The 17,482-nt window shown below is 70.0% G+C and overlaps 3 protein-coding genes across 3 annotated transcripts; 1 reads left to right on the plus strand and 2 right to left on the minus strand.

Moving 5' to 3' along the window:
- Window positions 1-1,297: 1,297 nt before the first annotated feature.
- LOC132323073 (latent-transforming growth factor beta-binding protein 3-like) lies at window positions 1,298-7,123 on the minus strand (the record flags this gene model as incomplete). Its single annotated transcript, XM_059837885.1, has 5 exons — window positions 6,816-7,123; window positions 5,895-6,135; window positions 5,412-5,727; window positions 2,519-2,893; window positions 1,298-1,529 (listed from the first exon to the last, which is right to left on the minus strand). Coding segments are annotated over exons 1-5 (1,472 nt in total), but the record flags the coding sequence as incomplete, so codon positions are not given.
- On the minus strand, window positions 6,785-14,247 carry LOC132323074 (mitogen-activated protein kinase kinase kinase 11-like). Its single transcript, XM_059837886.1, is given in 11 exon segments — window positions 6,785-7,312; window positions 7,430-8,179; window positions 8,264-8,340; window positions 8,430-8,496; window positions 8,598-8,711; window positions 9,253-9,484; window positions 10,016-10,185; window positions 10,387-10,535; window positions 11,957-12,137; window positions 12,992-13,586; window positions 13,588-14,247. Coding segments are annotated over 11 exon segments (2,547 nt in total). The 5' UTR covers window positions 13,672-14,247; the 3' UTR covers window positions 6,785-7,184.
- A 602-nt stretch (window positions 14,248-14,849) lies between these two features.
- Window positions 14,850-16,906, plus strand: LOC132323075 (pecanex-like protein 3; the record flags this gene model as incomplete). Its single annotated transcript, XM_059837887.1, has 4 exons — window positions 14,850-15,217; window positions 16,362-16,579; window positions 16,690-16,716; window positions 16,822-16,906. Coding segments are annotated over exons 1-4 (486 nt in total), but the record flags the coding sequence as incomplete, so codon positions are not given.
- Window positions 16,907-17,482: the final 576 nt, after the last annotated feature.

Below are 17,482 nucleotides of genomic sequence, written 5' to 3' on the forward strand. Positions count from 1 at the left end.
ACCCCCGGGACCCCAAACCCACCCCAAAACACCCCCGGAACCCCCAAACCCGCCCCAAAACACCCCCGGGACCCCAAAACCCGCCCCAAAACACCCCGGGACCCCAAACCCCGCCTCAAAACACCCCCCCGGGACCCCAAAACCCATCCTGAACACCCCCAGGACCCCCAAACCCACCCCCAAAACACCCCCAGGACCCCAAATTCCCACCCCGCACCCCCCGGAGAGCGCCAAACCCCCAACCGCCAAAACACCCCCCAGGGAGCCCAAATCCACCCCAAAACACCCCCAGACCCCAAACCCACCCCAAAACACCCCCCCGGGACCCCAAACCCGCCCCCAAAACACCCCCTGAGACCCCAAACCCACCCCAAAACACCCCCGGGACCCCAAACCCACCCCACCCCCAAAACACCCCCTGGGACCCCAAACCCACCCCAAAACACCCCCTGAGACCCCAAACCCACCCCAAGACCCCAAACCCACCCTGAAACACCCCCCAGGACCCCAAACCCACCCCAAAACACCCCCCACGACCCCAAACCCGCCTCAAAACACCCCCGTGGACCCCAAATCCGCCCCCAAAACACCCCCCGGGACCCCAAACCCACCCCAAAACACCCCGGGACCCCAAACCCACCCCCAAAACACCCCCTGGGACCCCAAACCCACCCCAAAACACCCCTGAGACCCCAAACCCACCCCAAGACCCCAAACCCACCCTAAACACCCCCCCAGGACCCCAAAACACCCCCCAAAACACCCCCAGGACCCCCAAATTCCCACCCCCGCACCCCGCGGGACCCCAAACCCGCCCCAAAACACCCCCCGGGACCCCAAATCCACCTCAAAACCCCCCCCGGGACCCCAAAACCCACCCCAAGACCCCAAACCCACCCTGAACACCCCCCGGAACCCCAAACCCACCCCAAAACACCCCCCCGGGACCCCAAACCCCCCCCAAAAACCACCCCCAGGACCCCAAATTCCCACCCCGCACCCCCCGGGACCCCAAACCCGCCCCAAAAACACTCCCCGCGACCCCAAACCCACCCCAAGACCCCCAAACCCACCCTGAACACCCCCCGGGATCCCAAATCCACGCCCAAAACACCCCCCGGGACCCCAAATTCCCACCCCGCACCCCCCGGGACCCCCCTCCCAGCAGTCGCCGAGCCTGGGGAGGGGGCGCTGCAGCATTGGGGGAGGGGGGGGGTCAGCACCCCCGAAACACCCCCCAGAACATCCCAAAACTCGGGGGGGTAGGGGCTCGGGACCCCCAAATCCCCCCCCTCACCGAGTGCTTGGGCAGGTCTCCTGGAAGCAGCGGCCCAGCGGTTTGTGGGGTGTGGGGCCGGGGGGGCGCGGGGGGTTTGCTGCCGGCCGGCCGGGCTGCGCGGGGTGCGCCAGGAGCCCCCCCCCGGCCCGGGGAGCCCCCTCGGGGGGGCGCGGCTCGATTCGATGCACCTGGACCGAGGCCTCGGGGGGGTGATGGACCCGCACGTTCACCAGGGGAGGGGGCACCTGCGCTGGGGGGCAGCGGCACCTGGGACCCCCCCCCCCCCGAACCCCAAAATCCCAAAACACGGGACCCCCCAAAATCCGGAACCCTGGAACCCCCCCGAACCCCAAAATCCCAAATCCGGGACCCCCCAAAACCCAAAATTCGGGACCCCCCAAAACCCAAAATCCGGAACCCTGGGACCCCCCCGAACCCCCAAAATCCGGCAGCCCGGAGACCCCCCCCAAAACCCAAAACCCGGGACCCCCCCAAAACCCAAAATCCGGAACCCTGGGACCCCCCCGAACCCCAAAATCCGGCAGCCCGAGACCCCCCCCAAAAACGCAAAATCCGGGACCCCCCCAAAACCAAAACCCCCGCACCCCGAGACCACCCAAAATCCGAGACCCCCCAAACCCAAAATCCGAGACACCCCCCAAAACCCCAAAATTCGGGACCCCCCAAAACCCAAAATCCGGAACCCTGGGACCCCCCCCGAACCCCAAAATCCCAAAACCCGAGACCCCCCCCAAAACCCAAAATCCGGAACCCTGGGACCCCCCCGAACCCCAAAATCCGGCAGCCCGAGACCCCCCCCCCAAAACCCAAATCCGGGACCCCCCCAAAACCCCGCACCCCGAGACCACCCCAAAACCCGGGACCCCCCCTGGAGCCCCCAAACCCAGAACTGGCACCTCTCGACCCCCCAAAATCCAGCACCCTGGACCCCCCAAGCCCCCAGACCCACAACTGGGACCCCCTCGAACCCCAGCACCGGCACGCTGGGACCCCCCCCCAAACCCCCCCAAAATTTGCAACCGACACCCCAAAACCTTCCCCGAACCCCAAATCCCAGCACCTTGTGACACCCCCCAGACCCAGCACGGCCCCGTGAGACCCTCCCCCCAACCCCAGTAGAACCCCCTGGGACCCCCCCCCCCAATATGGGCACCCCCAGAACTCTCTGCCCCCCCCCAAACCCCCCAAACCCCCCAGACCCCCCAGACCCCCCGGTACCTTCAGCCGAGTGGTGCCCCGGCCCCAGGGGCACGACGAAGGTGGCGTGGCTGGACGTGCCCCCCCCCCGTGCCCCCCCCCCGTGCCCACCCCCACCGTGGGCTGCCCCGGGGGGGGGCTCGGGGGGGCGCCGCCGCCCCCCCGGGGCCATCGGCGATGACCTGGACGGCGTAAACGGCGACCTTGGAGCCGGGGGCGGGCTCGGGGGGGGAGTCGGGGGGCGCGGGGGGGGGGCGGAAGGGGGGAGCCCCCCGCCCCCTGCTCGTGCCCCCCCCGCGGGGACCTGGCAGAAGCGGCCGGTGAAGTTGGGGGGGCACAGGCAGTGCGAGCGGGAGCTGCACTGGCCGCCGTTCATGCAGGGCAGGGGGCACACCACTGCGGGGAGAGAGAGCCCTGAGACCCCCGGACGGCACCCTGAGACCCCCGGAGAGCGCCCCCAACCCCCTGAGACCCCCAGAGAGCACCCCAACCCCCTGAGACCCCCGGACGGCACCCTGAGACCCCCGGAGAGCACCCAAATCCCCTGAGACCCCCGGACGGCACCCCAATCCCCTGAGACCCCCGGACAGCACCCAAATCCCCTGAGACCCCCGGAGCGCCCCCAAATCCCCTGAGACCCCTGGAGAGCACCCCAATCCCCCTGAGACCCCTGGAGAGCACCCCAACCCCCTGAGACCCCCGGGCAGCACCCAAACCCTCTGAGACCCCCTGGACAGCACCCTGAGACCCCCGGACCGGCACCCCAATCCCCTGAGACCCCCGGACAGCACCCAAACCCCCTGAGACCCCTGGACAGCACCCTGAGACCCCCGGATGGCACCCCAACCCCCTGAGACCCCCGGAGAGCACCCCAATCCCCTGAGACCCCCGGACAGCACCCAAATCCCCTGAGACCCCGGGCAGCACCCTGAGACCCCCGGAGAGCACCCCCCAATCCCCTGAGACCCCCGGACGGCACTCCAATCCCCCTGAGACCCCCAGAGAGCACCCCCAATCCCCTGAGACCCCTGGACAGCACCCTGAGACCCCCGGAGAGCCCCCAAATCCCCTGAGACCACCCCGAGCCCCCCCAGGTCCCCTCTGTCCCCTCTGTCCCACCCCGGTCCCGGTGCCGTCACAGCTCCATCCCCGCTGTCCCCACCTTGGCCCTGTCCCCAGCCCTGTCCCCACCCTCATCACAGTCCCGGTGCTGTCCCCACACCTGAGCCATCCCTGTCCCCCGTGTCCCCAATCCTTGTACCTGTGTCCCCATCCCTGTCCCCCTGTCCCCAACCCTGTCCTCGTGTCCCCATCCTTGTACCTGTGTCCCCATCCCTGTCCTCGTGTCCCATCCGTGTCCCCATCCCTGTCCTCGTGTCCCCATCCCTGTCCCCGTTGGTGCCCCCATCCCTGTCCTCGTGTCCCATCCCTGTCCCCATCCCTGTTCTCGTGTCCCCATCCTTGTACCTGTGTCCCCCATCCCTGTCCCCATCCCTGTCCTCGTGTCCCCATCCCTGTCCTCGTGTCCCATCCCTGTCCCCATCCCTGTTCTCGTGTCCCCATCCCTGTCCCCCATCCCTGTCCCCGTGTCCCTATCCCTGTCCCCGTGTCCCCATCCCTGTCCCCGTGTCCCTGTCCCAGTGTCCTGGTGTCACTCATCCACGTGGAAGCCAGACCTGGTCAGGGTGTCTCCCTGGGTGTCCTCGTGTCCCCATGGGTGTCCCTGTGTCCCCCGATCCCGGGTGCCACTCACCCACGTGGAAGCCGGAGCCGGTCAGGGTGTCCCCTGTCCCCATGGCTGTCCCCATCCCTGTCCCCATGTCCCCATGGCTGTCCCTGTCCCCCGGTGCCACTCACCCACGCGGAGCCGGAGCCGGTCAGGGTGTCCCTGTCCCCGTGGCTGTCCCCATGTCCCCATCCCTGTCCCCCGGTGCCACTCACCCACGCGGAAGCCGGAGCCGGTCAGGGTGTCCCTGTCCCCATGGCTGTCCCTATGTCCGTTCCCATCCCTGTCCCCGTGTCCCCATGGCTGTCCCCATGGCTGTCCCCATGGCTGTCTCTGTCCCCCGGTGCCACTCACCCACGCGGAGCCGGAGCCGGTCAGGGTGTCCCTGTCCCTGTGGCTGTCCCCATCCCTGTCCCCATGTCCCCATGGCTGTCCCCATGGCTGTCCCTGTCCCCCGGTGCCACTCACCCACGCGGAAGCCGGAGCCAGTCAGGGTGTCCCTGTCCCCGTGGCTGTCCCTATGTCCGTTCCCATCCCTGTCCCCATGTCCCCGTGGCTGTCCCCGTGTCCCCATCCCTGTCCCCCGGTGCCACTCACCCACGCGGAAGCCGGAGCCGGTCAGGGTGTCCCTGTCCCCGTGGCTGTCCCCATCCCTGTCCCCGTGTCCCCATGGCTGTCCCCATGGCTGTCCCTGTCCCCCGGTGCCACTCACCCACGCGGAAGCCGGAGCCGGTCAGGGTGTCCCTGTCCCCATGGCTGTCCCTATGTCCGTTCCCATCCCTGTCCCCATGTCCCCCATGGCTGTCCCCGTGTCCCCATCCCTGTCCCCCGGTGCCACTCACCCACGCGGAAGCCAGAGCCTGTCAGGGTGTCCCTGTCCCCATGGCCGTTCCCGTCCCTGTCCCCGTGTCCCCAAGGCTGTCCCCATGGCTGTCCCTGTCCCCCGGTGCCACTCACCCACGCGGAAGCCGGAGCCGGTCAGGGTGTCCCTGTCCCCATGGCTGTCCCTATGTCCGTTCCCATCCCTGTCCCCCGTGTCCCCAAGGCTGTCCCCATGGCTGTCCCTGTCCCCCGGTGCCACTCACCCACGCGGAAGCCGGAGCCGGTCAGGGTGTCCCTGTCCCCATGGCCGTTCCCATCCCTGTCCCCGTGTCCCCATGGCTGTCCCTGTCCCCCGGTGCCACTCACCCACGCGGAAGCCGGAGCCGGTCAGGGTGTCGGCCGCGTGCCCGTTCTCGCCGATCAGGGTCATGTTGGAGCCGGGCTGGCACGAGTCCCGGCACAGCCCCTTCAGACACGTCCTCCGGCAGATCAGGGGGGCGAAGACCACCTTGAAACGCTCCCGGGCCACGGCCGCGCCCCCCCCCGCGCCCCCCCCAGCGCCGCCAGCGCCGCCAGCGCCGCCCAGAGCCCCCCCCAGCGCCACATGCTGCCCCCGCACCCCCGCGACCCCCCGCGACCCCCCGCCCCGACCCCGCGGCCGCCGAGGGCTCCGGGCCGGGCGCTGCGGACCCCTCGGTGGAGGGGGGGGGGGTCCCGGACGCTGCGGACCCCTCGGGGGGGGCTCCCGGAGCCTTGGAAGGGTCCCGGCAGCCCCTCGGGGTGCGGGGGGGGGGGGTCCCGGCTGTCTGTCCCCTCTCAAGTCGCTCCCCCCCGGCAGTGCCGCCCAGCCCGGAGGCCGAGGGGTCCCTTTTGGGGGTCTCCGGGCTGCGGGGTCCCCTCGGCGGCCCTGGGGGTGTCCCGGAGGCCGTGCCCCCCCTGGCGGGTGCGGGGGTCCCCCCCCAGGGGTGTCCCGGGCTGCGGGGTCCCCTCGGCGGACACGGGCTCCCCTCGGGGGGGGTGTCCCGGGCTGCGGGGGTGGGCGGGGGGATCCCGCCGGACTCGCGCGGTCCCGCGGCCGCCTGGGATGGCGCTGGGATGGGGGGGGGGGGGGGGGGGGGCGGGGGCCGGGCCCTGGGGCCGCTCCAGGAATTGGGGGGGGGGGGCGGGGAGGTGGGGGAGGGGAGGAGCCCGGATGGCCGGGCCGGTTCCAGCGGCGGGCGCGGCGGGACGGGAGGGGTGGGAGCCCCCCCCGGGTGGGACCCCCCTCCCCCAAAACTCTCGGGATTTGTCCCGTTTGGGGGGGGCGGGCGGTGGGAATTCCCTGGAGCCCCCCCAGGATGGGGTACGGGCTCCCCCAAACTCCTGAGACCACCCGTGGGGAGGTGCGGCCCTCTGGGACGACTGAGACCCCCCCCAAAAGAGAAACGGGGACCCTCCCAAACTGCTGGGACACCCCCATGGGGAGATGGAGCCCCCCCGAACCCCCCCAAACGCCAAAACCCCCACACGGAGGGGGGGGCGGGGAGATGGGATCCCCCAAACTGGGACCCCCACCAGGGTGGAAAGGACCCCACCCCCCCCCCCCCCAAAGCGCTGGGACCCCCCCCAGGACGGGGGGTGGGGGCGAGTGGGACCCCCCCAAGCCCAGATTGCCCCTCCAAGGGGGGGGTGAGACCCCCAAAGACAGAGACCCCCCCCCCACTCTCGCCCCCCCAGGCAGGACGAGGCGCCCCCGGCAGTTTTGGGGTCTCGGGAGTTTTATTTGGTCACAGTCGCCCCCCGGAGCTCCCGGGACCCCCGTCCAGTGTCGGGACCGCCCGGGGGCGGGGCTTCCGCTGAGGGGGCGGGGCCTCAGCGCGCCCACCAATCAGGGCGGAGCTTCCTGCTTTGCCCCAAGAAGGAGGCGTGGTTTCCTGCCGTATGGCCCCGCCCGGGAGGGGCGGGGCCTTTGTAATGCCCTTTGCTTTGACCAATGGCGCGCCAGCTTGGGCGGGGCTTCCGCCTTCGCAGATGTCAATCACAGCCGGTGGGGCGTGGTCTGCGAGACGGGCGAGGCTTGCTGCTGTCAATCCGTCCATCGCGGCCGCTCATTGGTCACCGGAGGGTGGCGGGGGCGGGTCGAAGGCGCGGCGGGCTCTCTCATTGGTCGGTGAAGGGGTCTCGGGGGCGGGGCTCGGCGGGGGGCGGGGCCCGGCGCGGCCCCGCGGACACGAAGCTCCACGGGTCGATGCGGGGGCGGAGCGGGGAGGGGCGGGGCCGGGCGGGGCCTGCGGGGAAGGGCGGGGCTTGGGGGCGGTGCGAACCCCAAAACCGCCTCCCGACCCCCCAGAACTGCCCCCCAGACCCTCACGCCACCTCCCCCACCGCCCCCCAGCCCCACTTACCCCACTCGGGGGTCCCAGCTGGGCTCAGCTCTCGGGGTCTCCGAGCCCCCCGGGGTGATGGCTGCAACCCCAGCTCGGGGGTCCCGGGGGTCCGGGCACGACGTGGCTCAGGGGTGCCGGGGGTCCCGGGGGTCCGGGCACGGCCCTGCTCGGGGGTCCCGGGGGTCCCGGGGGTCCTGGCCCCTCCTTGCTCGGGAGTCCAGGACCAATTCAGCTCCAGGGTCCTGGGGGTCCGGGCTGGCCTCTGCTCGGGGGTCCCGGGGGTCCTGGGGGTCCCGGGGGTCCGGATTCCACTCGGGTCCGGGGACCCGGGGGTCCGGGCTCGCCCCTGCTCGGGGGTCCCGGGGGTCCCGGGGGTCCGGACTCCGCTGGGATCGGGGGATCCGGGAGTCCGCGCTCGGCTCGGCTCAGGGGTCCTGGGGGTCCCGGGGGTCCGGAGCCCGCTGGGGTCGGGGGATCCGGGGCTCCGGGCTTGGCTCGGCTCAGGGGTCCCGGGGCTCCAGGCACGGCCGGTCTCGGGGGTCCCGGGTGACTCGGGGGACCCCAGGGTGCGCTCCCAGCGGCGCGGGGACAGGCGCAGGAGGCCGGGGGAGGGCGGGGGGCTGCGGGGGGACTCGGGGGGCGCCAGCTCCCGGCCCAGCCCCAGCGACGCCAGCAGGGCCGAGCCCTTCAGCAGCGCCCGCCGCAGCAGCCGGGGGGTCCCTCCCCGAGACCCCCGACCCTCCTCGGCCTCTGGGGGCCCGGCCTCGCCTGTGGGACACGGCGGGGTCAGCGTGGGGAGGGGGCCGGCGGGTGGGACCCCCCCCCCCCAGCCCCGAGCCCACCCGGACCCACCGTTGGGGGACGCGTCCCCCGGGCTCAGCTCCTCCGTGTCCAGGTACCAGGTGGTCTCGTCCGGGCGCAGGCGGCGCCTGGGGGGGACACCCGAGTGTCCGGGGGGGGTTCCGGTGTCAGGGACCCCCATCCAGACCCCCCACAGAAGGGGGGGTGGGACACACACCTGCCATTGGGGGCACTGCCCCGCCCCCCGCGGCCCCGCGGCGGCTCCTCCTCCTCCTCGGGCTCCACTGGGGACACAGAGGGGGGGACATGGGGTCACGGGGGGGGTCACGGGGGGGTCACCGGCCGGGTGGTGTCACCGCCCCCCCCCGGGGATGACGTCACTCACGCTGGATGGCGCGCAGGCGGGGGAAGGGGGGGGATTCCCCCGGCCCATCCTCGGGGTCGTGGTTCCGGGGGTCCCCCCCAGGTGAGGCCTGGACCGTCAGGCGGTGCTTGAAATCTGGGGAGGGGGGAGCGCCGGGGTCAGGAGAGCCCCCCCAAAACCCCCAACGGGCACCCACACACCCTCCAGCACCCCAAAATCCCCAGAGCCCCCCCAAAGCTCCTCATACCCCCCTGGCTCCCTCAGCACCCCCAAATCCCCTGGACCCCCAAATCCCCCAACACCCCCCCAAATCCCCCTGGCTCCCTCAGCACCCCCAAATCCCCTGGACCCCCAAATCCCCCAACACCCCCCTAAAGCCCCCTGGCTCCCTCAGCACCCCCAAATCCCCTGGACCCCCAAATCCCCCAACACCCCCCCAAATCCCCCTGGCTCCCTCAGCACCCCCAAATCCCCTGGACCCCCAAATCCCCCAACACCCCCCAAAGCCCCCTGGCTCCCTCAGCACCCCCAAAGCCCCCAAGACCCCCATCTCCCCTAAGACCCCCCCAGAACCCCCCAACCCCTAAATCCCCCCCCCGCTCCCCCCAAACCCCAGCACCACCAAATCCTCCCCACTCCCCCCCCCCCTTCGAAGCCCCCAGCCCCATTTCCCCACCCTGGGGCATCCCAATGAGATCCGCCGGTTTCCGTGGCCTCCGGAAGGGGGGTCGGCGTCTCTTGGGGGCCGGGGGGGGCCGGGGGGGTCCCCTGAGCATGAGGCTGAGCTCCCGTTCCAGCACCTCGAGCTCCCGGCGGGCCACGGCGGCCTCGCGCTGCCGCAGCGCCTCGGCCTGGGAGCGCTGGGCCCGCGAGGTCCTGGCCACGGCCTCCTCCCGGCTGCGCAGCTCCTGGGGGGGCACCGCACACCGGGGGGCTCGGGGGGGTCGGGGGGCTTCGGGGGACAACGGGGACAATGGGACAGGGGGGCACCGAGTGACAGCGGGGCAGGGCAGGGCTAATGGGGAGGGGTTTGGGGGTCCCTGAGGGGTTTTGGGGGGGTCTGGGGGTGTGCCTGGGGGGGTGATGGGGTTTGGGGGTTGGGGGTGTGGGGGGTTTTAGGGGGTATCTTGAGAGTTGGGGGACTCAGGTGTTTGGGGGGGGGGTCCCAGGTGTTTGGGGAGGGGTCTTAGGTGGTTGGGGGGGTCCCAGGTGGTGTTGGGGAGGGGTTCCAAGAATTGGGGAGGGGTCCCAGGTACTCAGAGGGGTGTTCCAGGTGTTTGGGGGGGGGTCCCAGGTGTTCATGGAGGGGTCCCCGCTGCTCTGAGGGGTGCCCCAGGAGTTTGGGGAGGGGTCCCAGGTGTTTGGGGGTGCCCCAGGTGTTGGGGAAGGATCCCAGGTGCTCAGGGGGGTGCCCCAGGAATTTGGGGAGGGGTCCCCACCTTCTCCCTCGCCCTCAGCTCATCGAAGAGCCCCTGGATCTCGCGGCGCCAGGACTCCTGCAGGGAGTGGAAGGACTCGGGGGGCCCCAGCCCCCCCGGCTCCAGCCCCCCCAGGCGCCGCAGGATGGTCCCGAAGCCCGGCCGCCGGTGGGGGTCCTGCTCCCAGCAGGCTGAGGGGGGGAACCGGGGGTCTTGGGGGGGCTCCTGAGGGACCCCCACATCCCACAGGTACCCCCCAGGTACCCCCCCCCCAACCCCTCAGCAACCCAGGGGTCCGAGCACCCCCCAAGCTCCTGAGGACCCCAATATCCACAACCCCCCGACCCCTCTGATTCCCCACGACCCCCACGACCCCCCCAGCCCCCCCGTACCTGCCATGAGCTGGGCGAAGGGCGGGGGGCAGGTGGACGGGATGGGCAGGGTCAGTTTGTTGACGGCCACCCCGTAGGCCACGGCCAGCCCGTCGATGCCCCGGTACGGCACCTCCCCGGTCAGCAGCTCCCACAGCAGCACCCCGTAACTTTGGGGGGCACCAGGAAGGGGTCAGACCCCCCAAAACTACCCCACACCTCTGCAGGTACCCCCCGTAAATCGCCTACACACCTCCCAAACCTGCAGCTCTGTGATCTCACAGAGTCTGGAGAACCCCAAATCCCAAAATCCAAATTTTGGGGTTTGGACACCCCGAACCCCAAATTTCCTCCCTGCCAGGACCCCCCAGGACCCTTCCCCACCTCCAGACGTCGCTGCCCTCGGAGAAGGCGAATGCCTGGACATAAACCTCCCAAACCTGCAGCTCTGTGATCTCACAGAGTCTGGCGAATCCCCAAATCCCAAAATCCAAATTTTGGGGTTTGGACACTCCCAAAATCCAGACCCAACCCCGAGTTTCCTCCCTGCCAGGACCCCCCAGGACCCTTCCCCACCTCCAGACATCGATGCCCTCGGAGAAGGCGAATGCCCGGACATAAACCTCCCAAACCTGCAGCTCTGTGATCTCACAAACTCCGGTGAACCCCAAATCCCAAAATCCAAATTTTGGGGTTTGGACACTCCCAAAATCCAGCCCGAACCCCAAATTTCCTCCCTGCCAGGACCCCCCAGGACCCTTCCCCACCTCCAGACGTCGCTGCCCTTGGAGAAGGCAGATACCTGGACATAAACCTCCCAAACCTGAAGCTCTGTGATCTCACAGACTCCGGCAAACCCCAAATCCAGCCTGAACCCCAAATTTCCTCCCTGCCAGGACCCCCCAGGACCCTTCCCCACCTCCAGACGTCACTGCCCTCGGAGAAGGCAGATACCTGGATATAAACCTCCCACACCTGCAGCTCTGTGATCTCACAGAGTCCAGTGAACTCCAAATCCCAAAATCCAAATTTTGGGGTTTGGACACTCCAAAATCCAACCCGAACCCCAAATTTCCTCCCTGCCAGGACCCCCCAGGACCCTTCCCCACCTCCAGACGTCGCTGCCCTTGGAGAAGGCAGATACCTGGACATAAACCTCCCAAACCTGAAGCTCTGTGATCTCACAGAGTCCAGTGAACTCCAAATCCCAAAATCCAAATTTTGGGGTTTGGGCACCCCGAACCCCAAATTTCCTCCCTGCCAGGACCCCCCAGGACCCTTCCCCACCTCCAGACGTCACTGCCCTTGGAGAAGGCGAATGCCCAGACATAAACCACCCAAACCTGCAGCTCTGTGATCTCACAGACTCCGGCAAACCCCAAATCCAGCCTGAACCCCAAATTTCCTCCCTGCCAGGACCCCCCAGGACCCTTCCCCACCTCCAGATGTCGCTGCCCTCGGAGAAGGCAGATACCTGGATATAAACCTCCCAAACCTGCAGCTCTGTGATCTCACAGACTCCGGCAAACCCCAAATCCACCCCGAACCCCAAATTTCCTCCCTGCCAGGACCCCCCAGGACCCTTCCCCACCTCCAGACGTCGCTGCCCTTGGAGAAGGTGGATGCCCGGATCACCTCGGGGGCCATCCAGGCGTAGGTGCCGGCCGCGCTCATCTTGGTGGTTCGCTGCCACTCGCGGGCCAGCCCGAAGTCGGTGATCTTCAGCGTCTTCCCGCTCACATCGTCACCCACCACGGGCTGGGCCAGCAGAACTGGGGGGGCACGGGCTCAGGGACACCCCCAAACTGCGACCCACCCCCCCCCCCCAACACCTGGGGTCTTCTCCCCCCCCCCCCGCTGGAAACCGCGGGGTTGGGACACACACCCCGTCCTGCTGGGGACAGGCGGGACCCCCACCCTGGGGATGCTGGGGGCACCAATGTCTATGATCCCCCACCCTCGGGACCCCAATTTTTGTGATCCCCCACCCTGGGGACCCCAATACCCGGGATCCCCCACCCTGGGGACCCCAATTTCTGTTATACCCCACCCTTGAGGACCCCAATACCTGTGATCCCCCACCCTGGGGACCCCAATACCTGTGATCCCCCACCCTTGAGGACCCCAATACCTGGGATCCCCCACTCTGGGGACCGCAATTTCTGTTATCTCCCATTTTTGGGGACCCCAATACCTGCGATCCCCCACTTTTGGGGACCCCAATACCTGTGATCCCCCACCCTTGAGGACCCCAATACCTGTGATCCCCCACCCTGGGGACCCCAATACCCGGGATCCCCCACCCTCGGGACCCCAATACCTGTGATCCCCCACTCTGGGGACCCCAATGTCTGTGATCCCCCACCCTCGGGACCCCAATACCTGGGATCCCCCACTCTGGGGACCCCAATGTCTGTGATCCCCCACCCTCGGGACCCCAATACCTGTGATCCCCCACTCTGGGGACCCCAATACCTGTGATTCCCCCACTCTGGGGACCCCAATACCTGTGATCCCCCACCCTCGGCGACCCCAATGACTGCCCCCCCACCCTTCTACCCCCAACCCCCACAACCCCCACCCCTCCAAGACCCTCCCGCTTAGCCCACCCCCCCCAAAATCTCACCATTGCTGGACTTGAGGTCTCGGTGGATGAGCGGCACGGGGGTCCCGCTGTGCAGGTAGCGCATCCCCCGCGCCACCTGGCGAGCCCAGTCCAGCAGGACGGCGGGGGGGACCCTCCGTCCGGCCAGGGCCCTGGAGAGCGGCCCCCCCGCCGCGAACTCCATCACCAGGCACAGGTGGGGGGGCTCCAGGCACACGGCCCGCAGCGCCACCACGTTGGGGTGTCGCAGGCGGGCGTAGAGCCGCGCCTCCCGCCGCAGGCTGGCCGCCCCCGCCGCCCCCGCGTCGCCCCGCGCCGCCTTCACCGCCACCACCTGGCCCCGCCAGGTGCCCCGGAAAACGCGGCCGAAGCCCCCGGCCCCGATCACCTCCTCCAGCCGCAGCTCCCCGAAAGCCGCCCGGGCCGGTTCCCAACCGCCCGGTGGGGACGGGGAACGGGAACCGCCCGGGGATGGCGGGGAGGGAGAGCGGGACCCACCCGGGGAGGGAGGGGACGGCGAACGGGAGCCCCCCGGGGATGGGGAGGGGGAGCGGGACCCCCCTCTGGGGGAGGGGGGGAAAGGGGAGCGCCGTGGGAAGAGGGGGGACAGGGGGGGGGGATGGGGAAAGGGGAGGGGAGGGGGAGTGAGACCCCGCCGGGGGGGAGGATGGGGAGGGGGGGGATGCCCGGCCCCACTCCATGGGGTGCGACCCCCCCTCCCCCAGCTCCGGCCCGCTGGGGGTGGGCTTTGGGGGGGTCCTGAAGCTGCTCGGGGGGCTTGGGGAGCCCCTGTGAGTGCCCGGGGGGGGTCCTATGGGTGCCCGGGGGGGGGGTCTATGGGTGCCAGGGGGTCCCCATGGGGTCCCTTTTTATATCCTGGGGGGGGTCACTGGGGTCACCTGAGCCCTGCAGGTGCTGCCGGTGAGGTCTGACAGCTCTGGGGGTCCCCGTGCAGCCCCCCCGGGGGGGGTTCCAGGGGGTCCTGGGGGGGTCCTCACACCTCACGTGGTCCCTTATGGATCCTATAGGTGCCCTATAGGTCCCGTCACTGCCGGGGGTCCCGGCGGGTTCTCACAGCACCTGAACGCTCCTGGGGGTCCCTATGGATCCCGGGGGTCCCCACGGCTCCCCGCGGTCCCGGTTGCTCCTCAGACTCTCTGTCGCTCCCCGGGGATCCCCCCGATCCCGGTGTCACCAATGGGTCCCCGGAGCCCCCAGGGGGTCCCTGCGCCCCCTCCCCAACCCTCCACGGCCCCCCTGCGGGCCCCGGAGCCCCCCCGCCCCCCGCCCCGGTGCCCTCCCTCCCCGTGCTCCGTCCCCTCCTCCCCGTCCCGTCCCCCGGGGCCCCCCGCGCCCCGTCCCGTCCCCGCCTGGTCCCGCCGGAGCCCCCGCGGCCCGGGGCGGGGGAGGAAGCGGCGTCCGGCGGCGTCCCCGGGGGGGCGCAGGGGGCGGCCCGGCCGCTCTGGGCTCCCGGGGGTCCGGCGGATCCCCGCGCTTGCTGAGGCGGCCCCGGGAAGGCGGAGCCGGGACATTGTCACCGGGACAAAGGAAAAGGAACCAGCGCCGGACGGGGCGGGCCGGGGGCACCGGACGCCGTGGGTGGGGTTGGGGGGGGGGGAAGGACCGGACGAGAGAGGCCGGAGCGGGGAGGGGGGGAGCGGCGCTGACCCCGGGACCCCCGCACCGGGCTGGGGGAGGCGCTGGTGCCCCGGTGGGCTCACGGGGCACCGTGAGCGGAGCCCGGCGGGGCGGCGGGGCGGGCCCGGATCCCGGGTTGGGGAGGGGTCCCGTGCGCGCCCCCCGTTCCGGGCGGGGCCCCCAAGGCCGGGGTGCGGCGCCGCCCGCCGCCGCTGGGGGGCGCCCTCCGCGCTCGGGGGCACGGCGGGGCTTGGCCACGCCCACACCCGGAAAGAGGCGTGGCCTCTCCACCGAACGGGGCGGGGTGTAACGAAATGGGCGTGTCCAGTGGGAGGGGCGTGTGTGCGTGACGTCATTATTGCGCGCACCCGGAAGCGGCGCCGGGACCCCGGGGAGGGTTCGGGGGTCCCGGGGAAGGCTCGGGGGGTCCCGGGGGGGGGTTCCGGCGCCGCCATGGCGGGGGAGGCGGTGCTGCAGGTGCTCCGGCAGGGCGTGTGGGCCTCGCTGACCGGCGGCTGCTTCCTGGAGCCGCAGCTGGGAGCGTTCGCCAACTGCGTGCGGCTCTACGTGTGGCTGTTCCTGCTCGGGCTGCCGCTGGGCCTCTACTCGGTGCGACCGGGGGGTCCCGGGGGGTCCCGGCGGGTCCCGGGGGGGGCTGAGGGGTGGGGGAGGGGCTGAGGGGGGTCCTGTGGAGATGGGGGGGGTGGGGGTCTTTAGGGGCATTTTAGAGGGGTTTTTGAGGGTCTTTAGGGGGGTCTTTGGGGATCTTTAAGGGGTCTTTATGGGGGTGTTTGGAGGGGTCTTTAGAGGGTCTTTGGGGGTCCTTATAGGAGATCTTTGGGGGTCTTTATAGAGGGTTTTGGAGGGGTCCTTAGAGGGTCTTTGGGGGTCTCTATAGGGGGTTTTGGAGGGGTCTTTAGAGGGTCTTTGGGGGTCCTTATAGGGGGTTTTGGAGGGGTCCTTAGAGGGTCTTTGGGGGTCTTTAAAGGAGATCTTTGGGGGGTCTTTATGGGGGTGTTTGGAGGGGTCTTCAGAGGATGTTTATGGGAATTTGGGGGGGGTTAGGGGTCTTTGGGATCTATGGGGGGGGTCTTTAGGAGGGGTCTTTAGGGGGGTCTTTAGGAGGACTTTGAGAGACTTTTGAGGGGTCTGTAGAGAGGACCTTCGGGGGTCTTTAAGGGGGTCTTTGGGGGTCTTTAGAGGCACTTTAGAGGGGTCTTTAGGGGCAGTAATGGATGTGTTTAGGGAAGTCTTTAGGTGGGCTCTTTGGGGGGGTCTTGGGGGCTCTTTGGGGGGGTCTTTGAGGGGTCTTTGGGGGATTTTGGGAGGTCTTTAGAGGGGTCTTTAGGGGCAGTGATGGGTGTGTTTAGGGAAGTCTTTAGGTGGGCTCTTTGGGGGGTCCTTAGGACTTCAGGAAGGCTCTTTGGGGGTCTTTGGAGGGGTCTTTAGAGGGGTCTTTAGGGAGGTCTTTGGGGGTCTTTAGAGGCACTTTAGAGGGGTCTTTAGGGGCGGTAATGGGTGTGTTTAGGAAGTCTTTAGGTGGGCTCTTTGGGGGGGTCTTGGGGGGTCTTTGAGGGGTCTTTGGGGGATTTTGGGAGGTCTTTAGAGGGGTCTTTAGGGGCGGTAATGGGTGTGTTTAGGAAGTCTTTAGGTGGGCTCTTTGGGGGGTCTCGGGGGGCTCTTTGGGGGGTCTCGGGGGGCTCTTTGGGGGGTCTCTGGGTGCTGCTGACCCCCCCCCCCGCGGGTCTGGCAGGCGCTGCCCCCCTCCCCGGCCGTGGCCGCCCTGTACTGCGCGCTGGTGGCCGCGTTCTTCGGGGCCGTCAAGGCCGTCACCTTCCGCCTGCACGCCCGCCTCGACCGGGGGGGCGACCCCCGGGGGGACCCCGAGGGGGGGGGCGGCGGCGCTGCTGCCCCCCCGCAGCCCCCCGGAGCGGGACGGGACCCCCCGCGTGAGTCTGGGGGGCTGGGGGGGGGGGGGGGATCTCCTGCCCTTTTTTTGGGGGGAGTGATGGGGTTGGGGAGGGGTCTGGGGGTATTTGGGGGGTTGGGGGGGTTACCTCGTGTTCCCCCCCCCCCCACAGCCCCCAGGAGAGGGATGGGACCCTCGGGTGAGTCTGAAGGGTTGGGGGTCTCCCCTCCTGTTTTTGGGGAGGGGTCTGGGGGTGTTTGAGGGTCACCTCATGTCCCCCCCTGACCTCTGACCCCCCTCGCAGCCCCCCCGGGGGGGCTCTGGAGCTCTCGGTGCTGCGGTGGCCGAGCGCGACCCCCCCTCAACTCTGTGGCTTCAACCAACTCTCGGTGAGTGCGGGGGGGGGCACAGAGACCCCTCCCCTGCATAGAGACCCCCCCGCCCCAGTGTCCCCCCCATCACCCACCTGGTGTCACCTGTCCCCAGGAGCTGCTGCCACACCTGGACACGGCCAGCGGGGCTGGGGGTGAGCGACACCGGGACCCCCCCCGGGCTTTGGGACCCCCCCCCCCCCCAGACCTCAGGACCCCCCCCCCAGACCTCGGGACCCCCCCCCAGACCTCGGGACCCCCCTAAACCCCCTCTGTGTCCCCCCCACCCAGAGCTCCAGGGCATCCTCACGGCCGCCGACCGGGACTGGCTGCGCTCGGGGGGGGGGTCCCGGGGGGGGCCTCCCCGATCATGGGGCTGGGGGTGATGCCAGGACCCCCCCCCCCGAGCTCCCTCCCCCCTCCTGCAGGGTCGGGGGTCCCACCCGGCAGCCCCCCCATCCCCGGGGACCCCCCCAGGACCCCCCCCTGAAGAGAGGGGGGGGGCTCTGAGGGTGAGGCAGGTGAGACCCCCCCCCCCCAACACGGTGGGACGGGAGTGGGGGGGACCCCAAAATGGGGGGGGGGGGGTGATCC

This window comes from Haemorhous mexicanus, unplaced genomic scaffold (genome assembly GCF_027477595.1).
Source record: "Haemorhous mexicanus isolate bHaeMex1 unplaced genomic scaffold, bHaeMex1.pri scaffold_282_ctg1, whole genome shotgun sequence".
Taxonomy (NCBI): Eukaryota; Metazoa; Chordata; class Aves; order Passeriformes; family Fringillidae; genus Haemorhous; species Haemorhous mexicanus.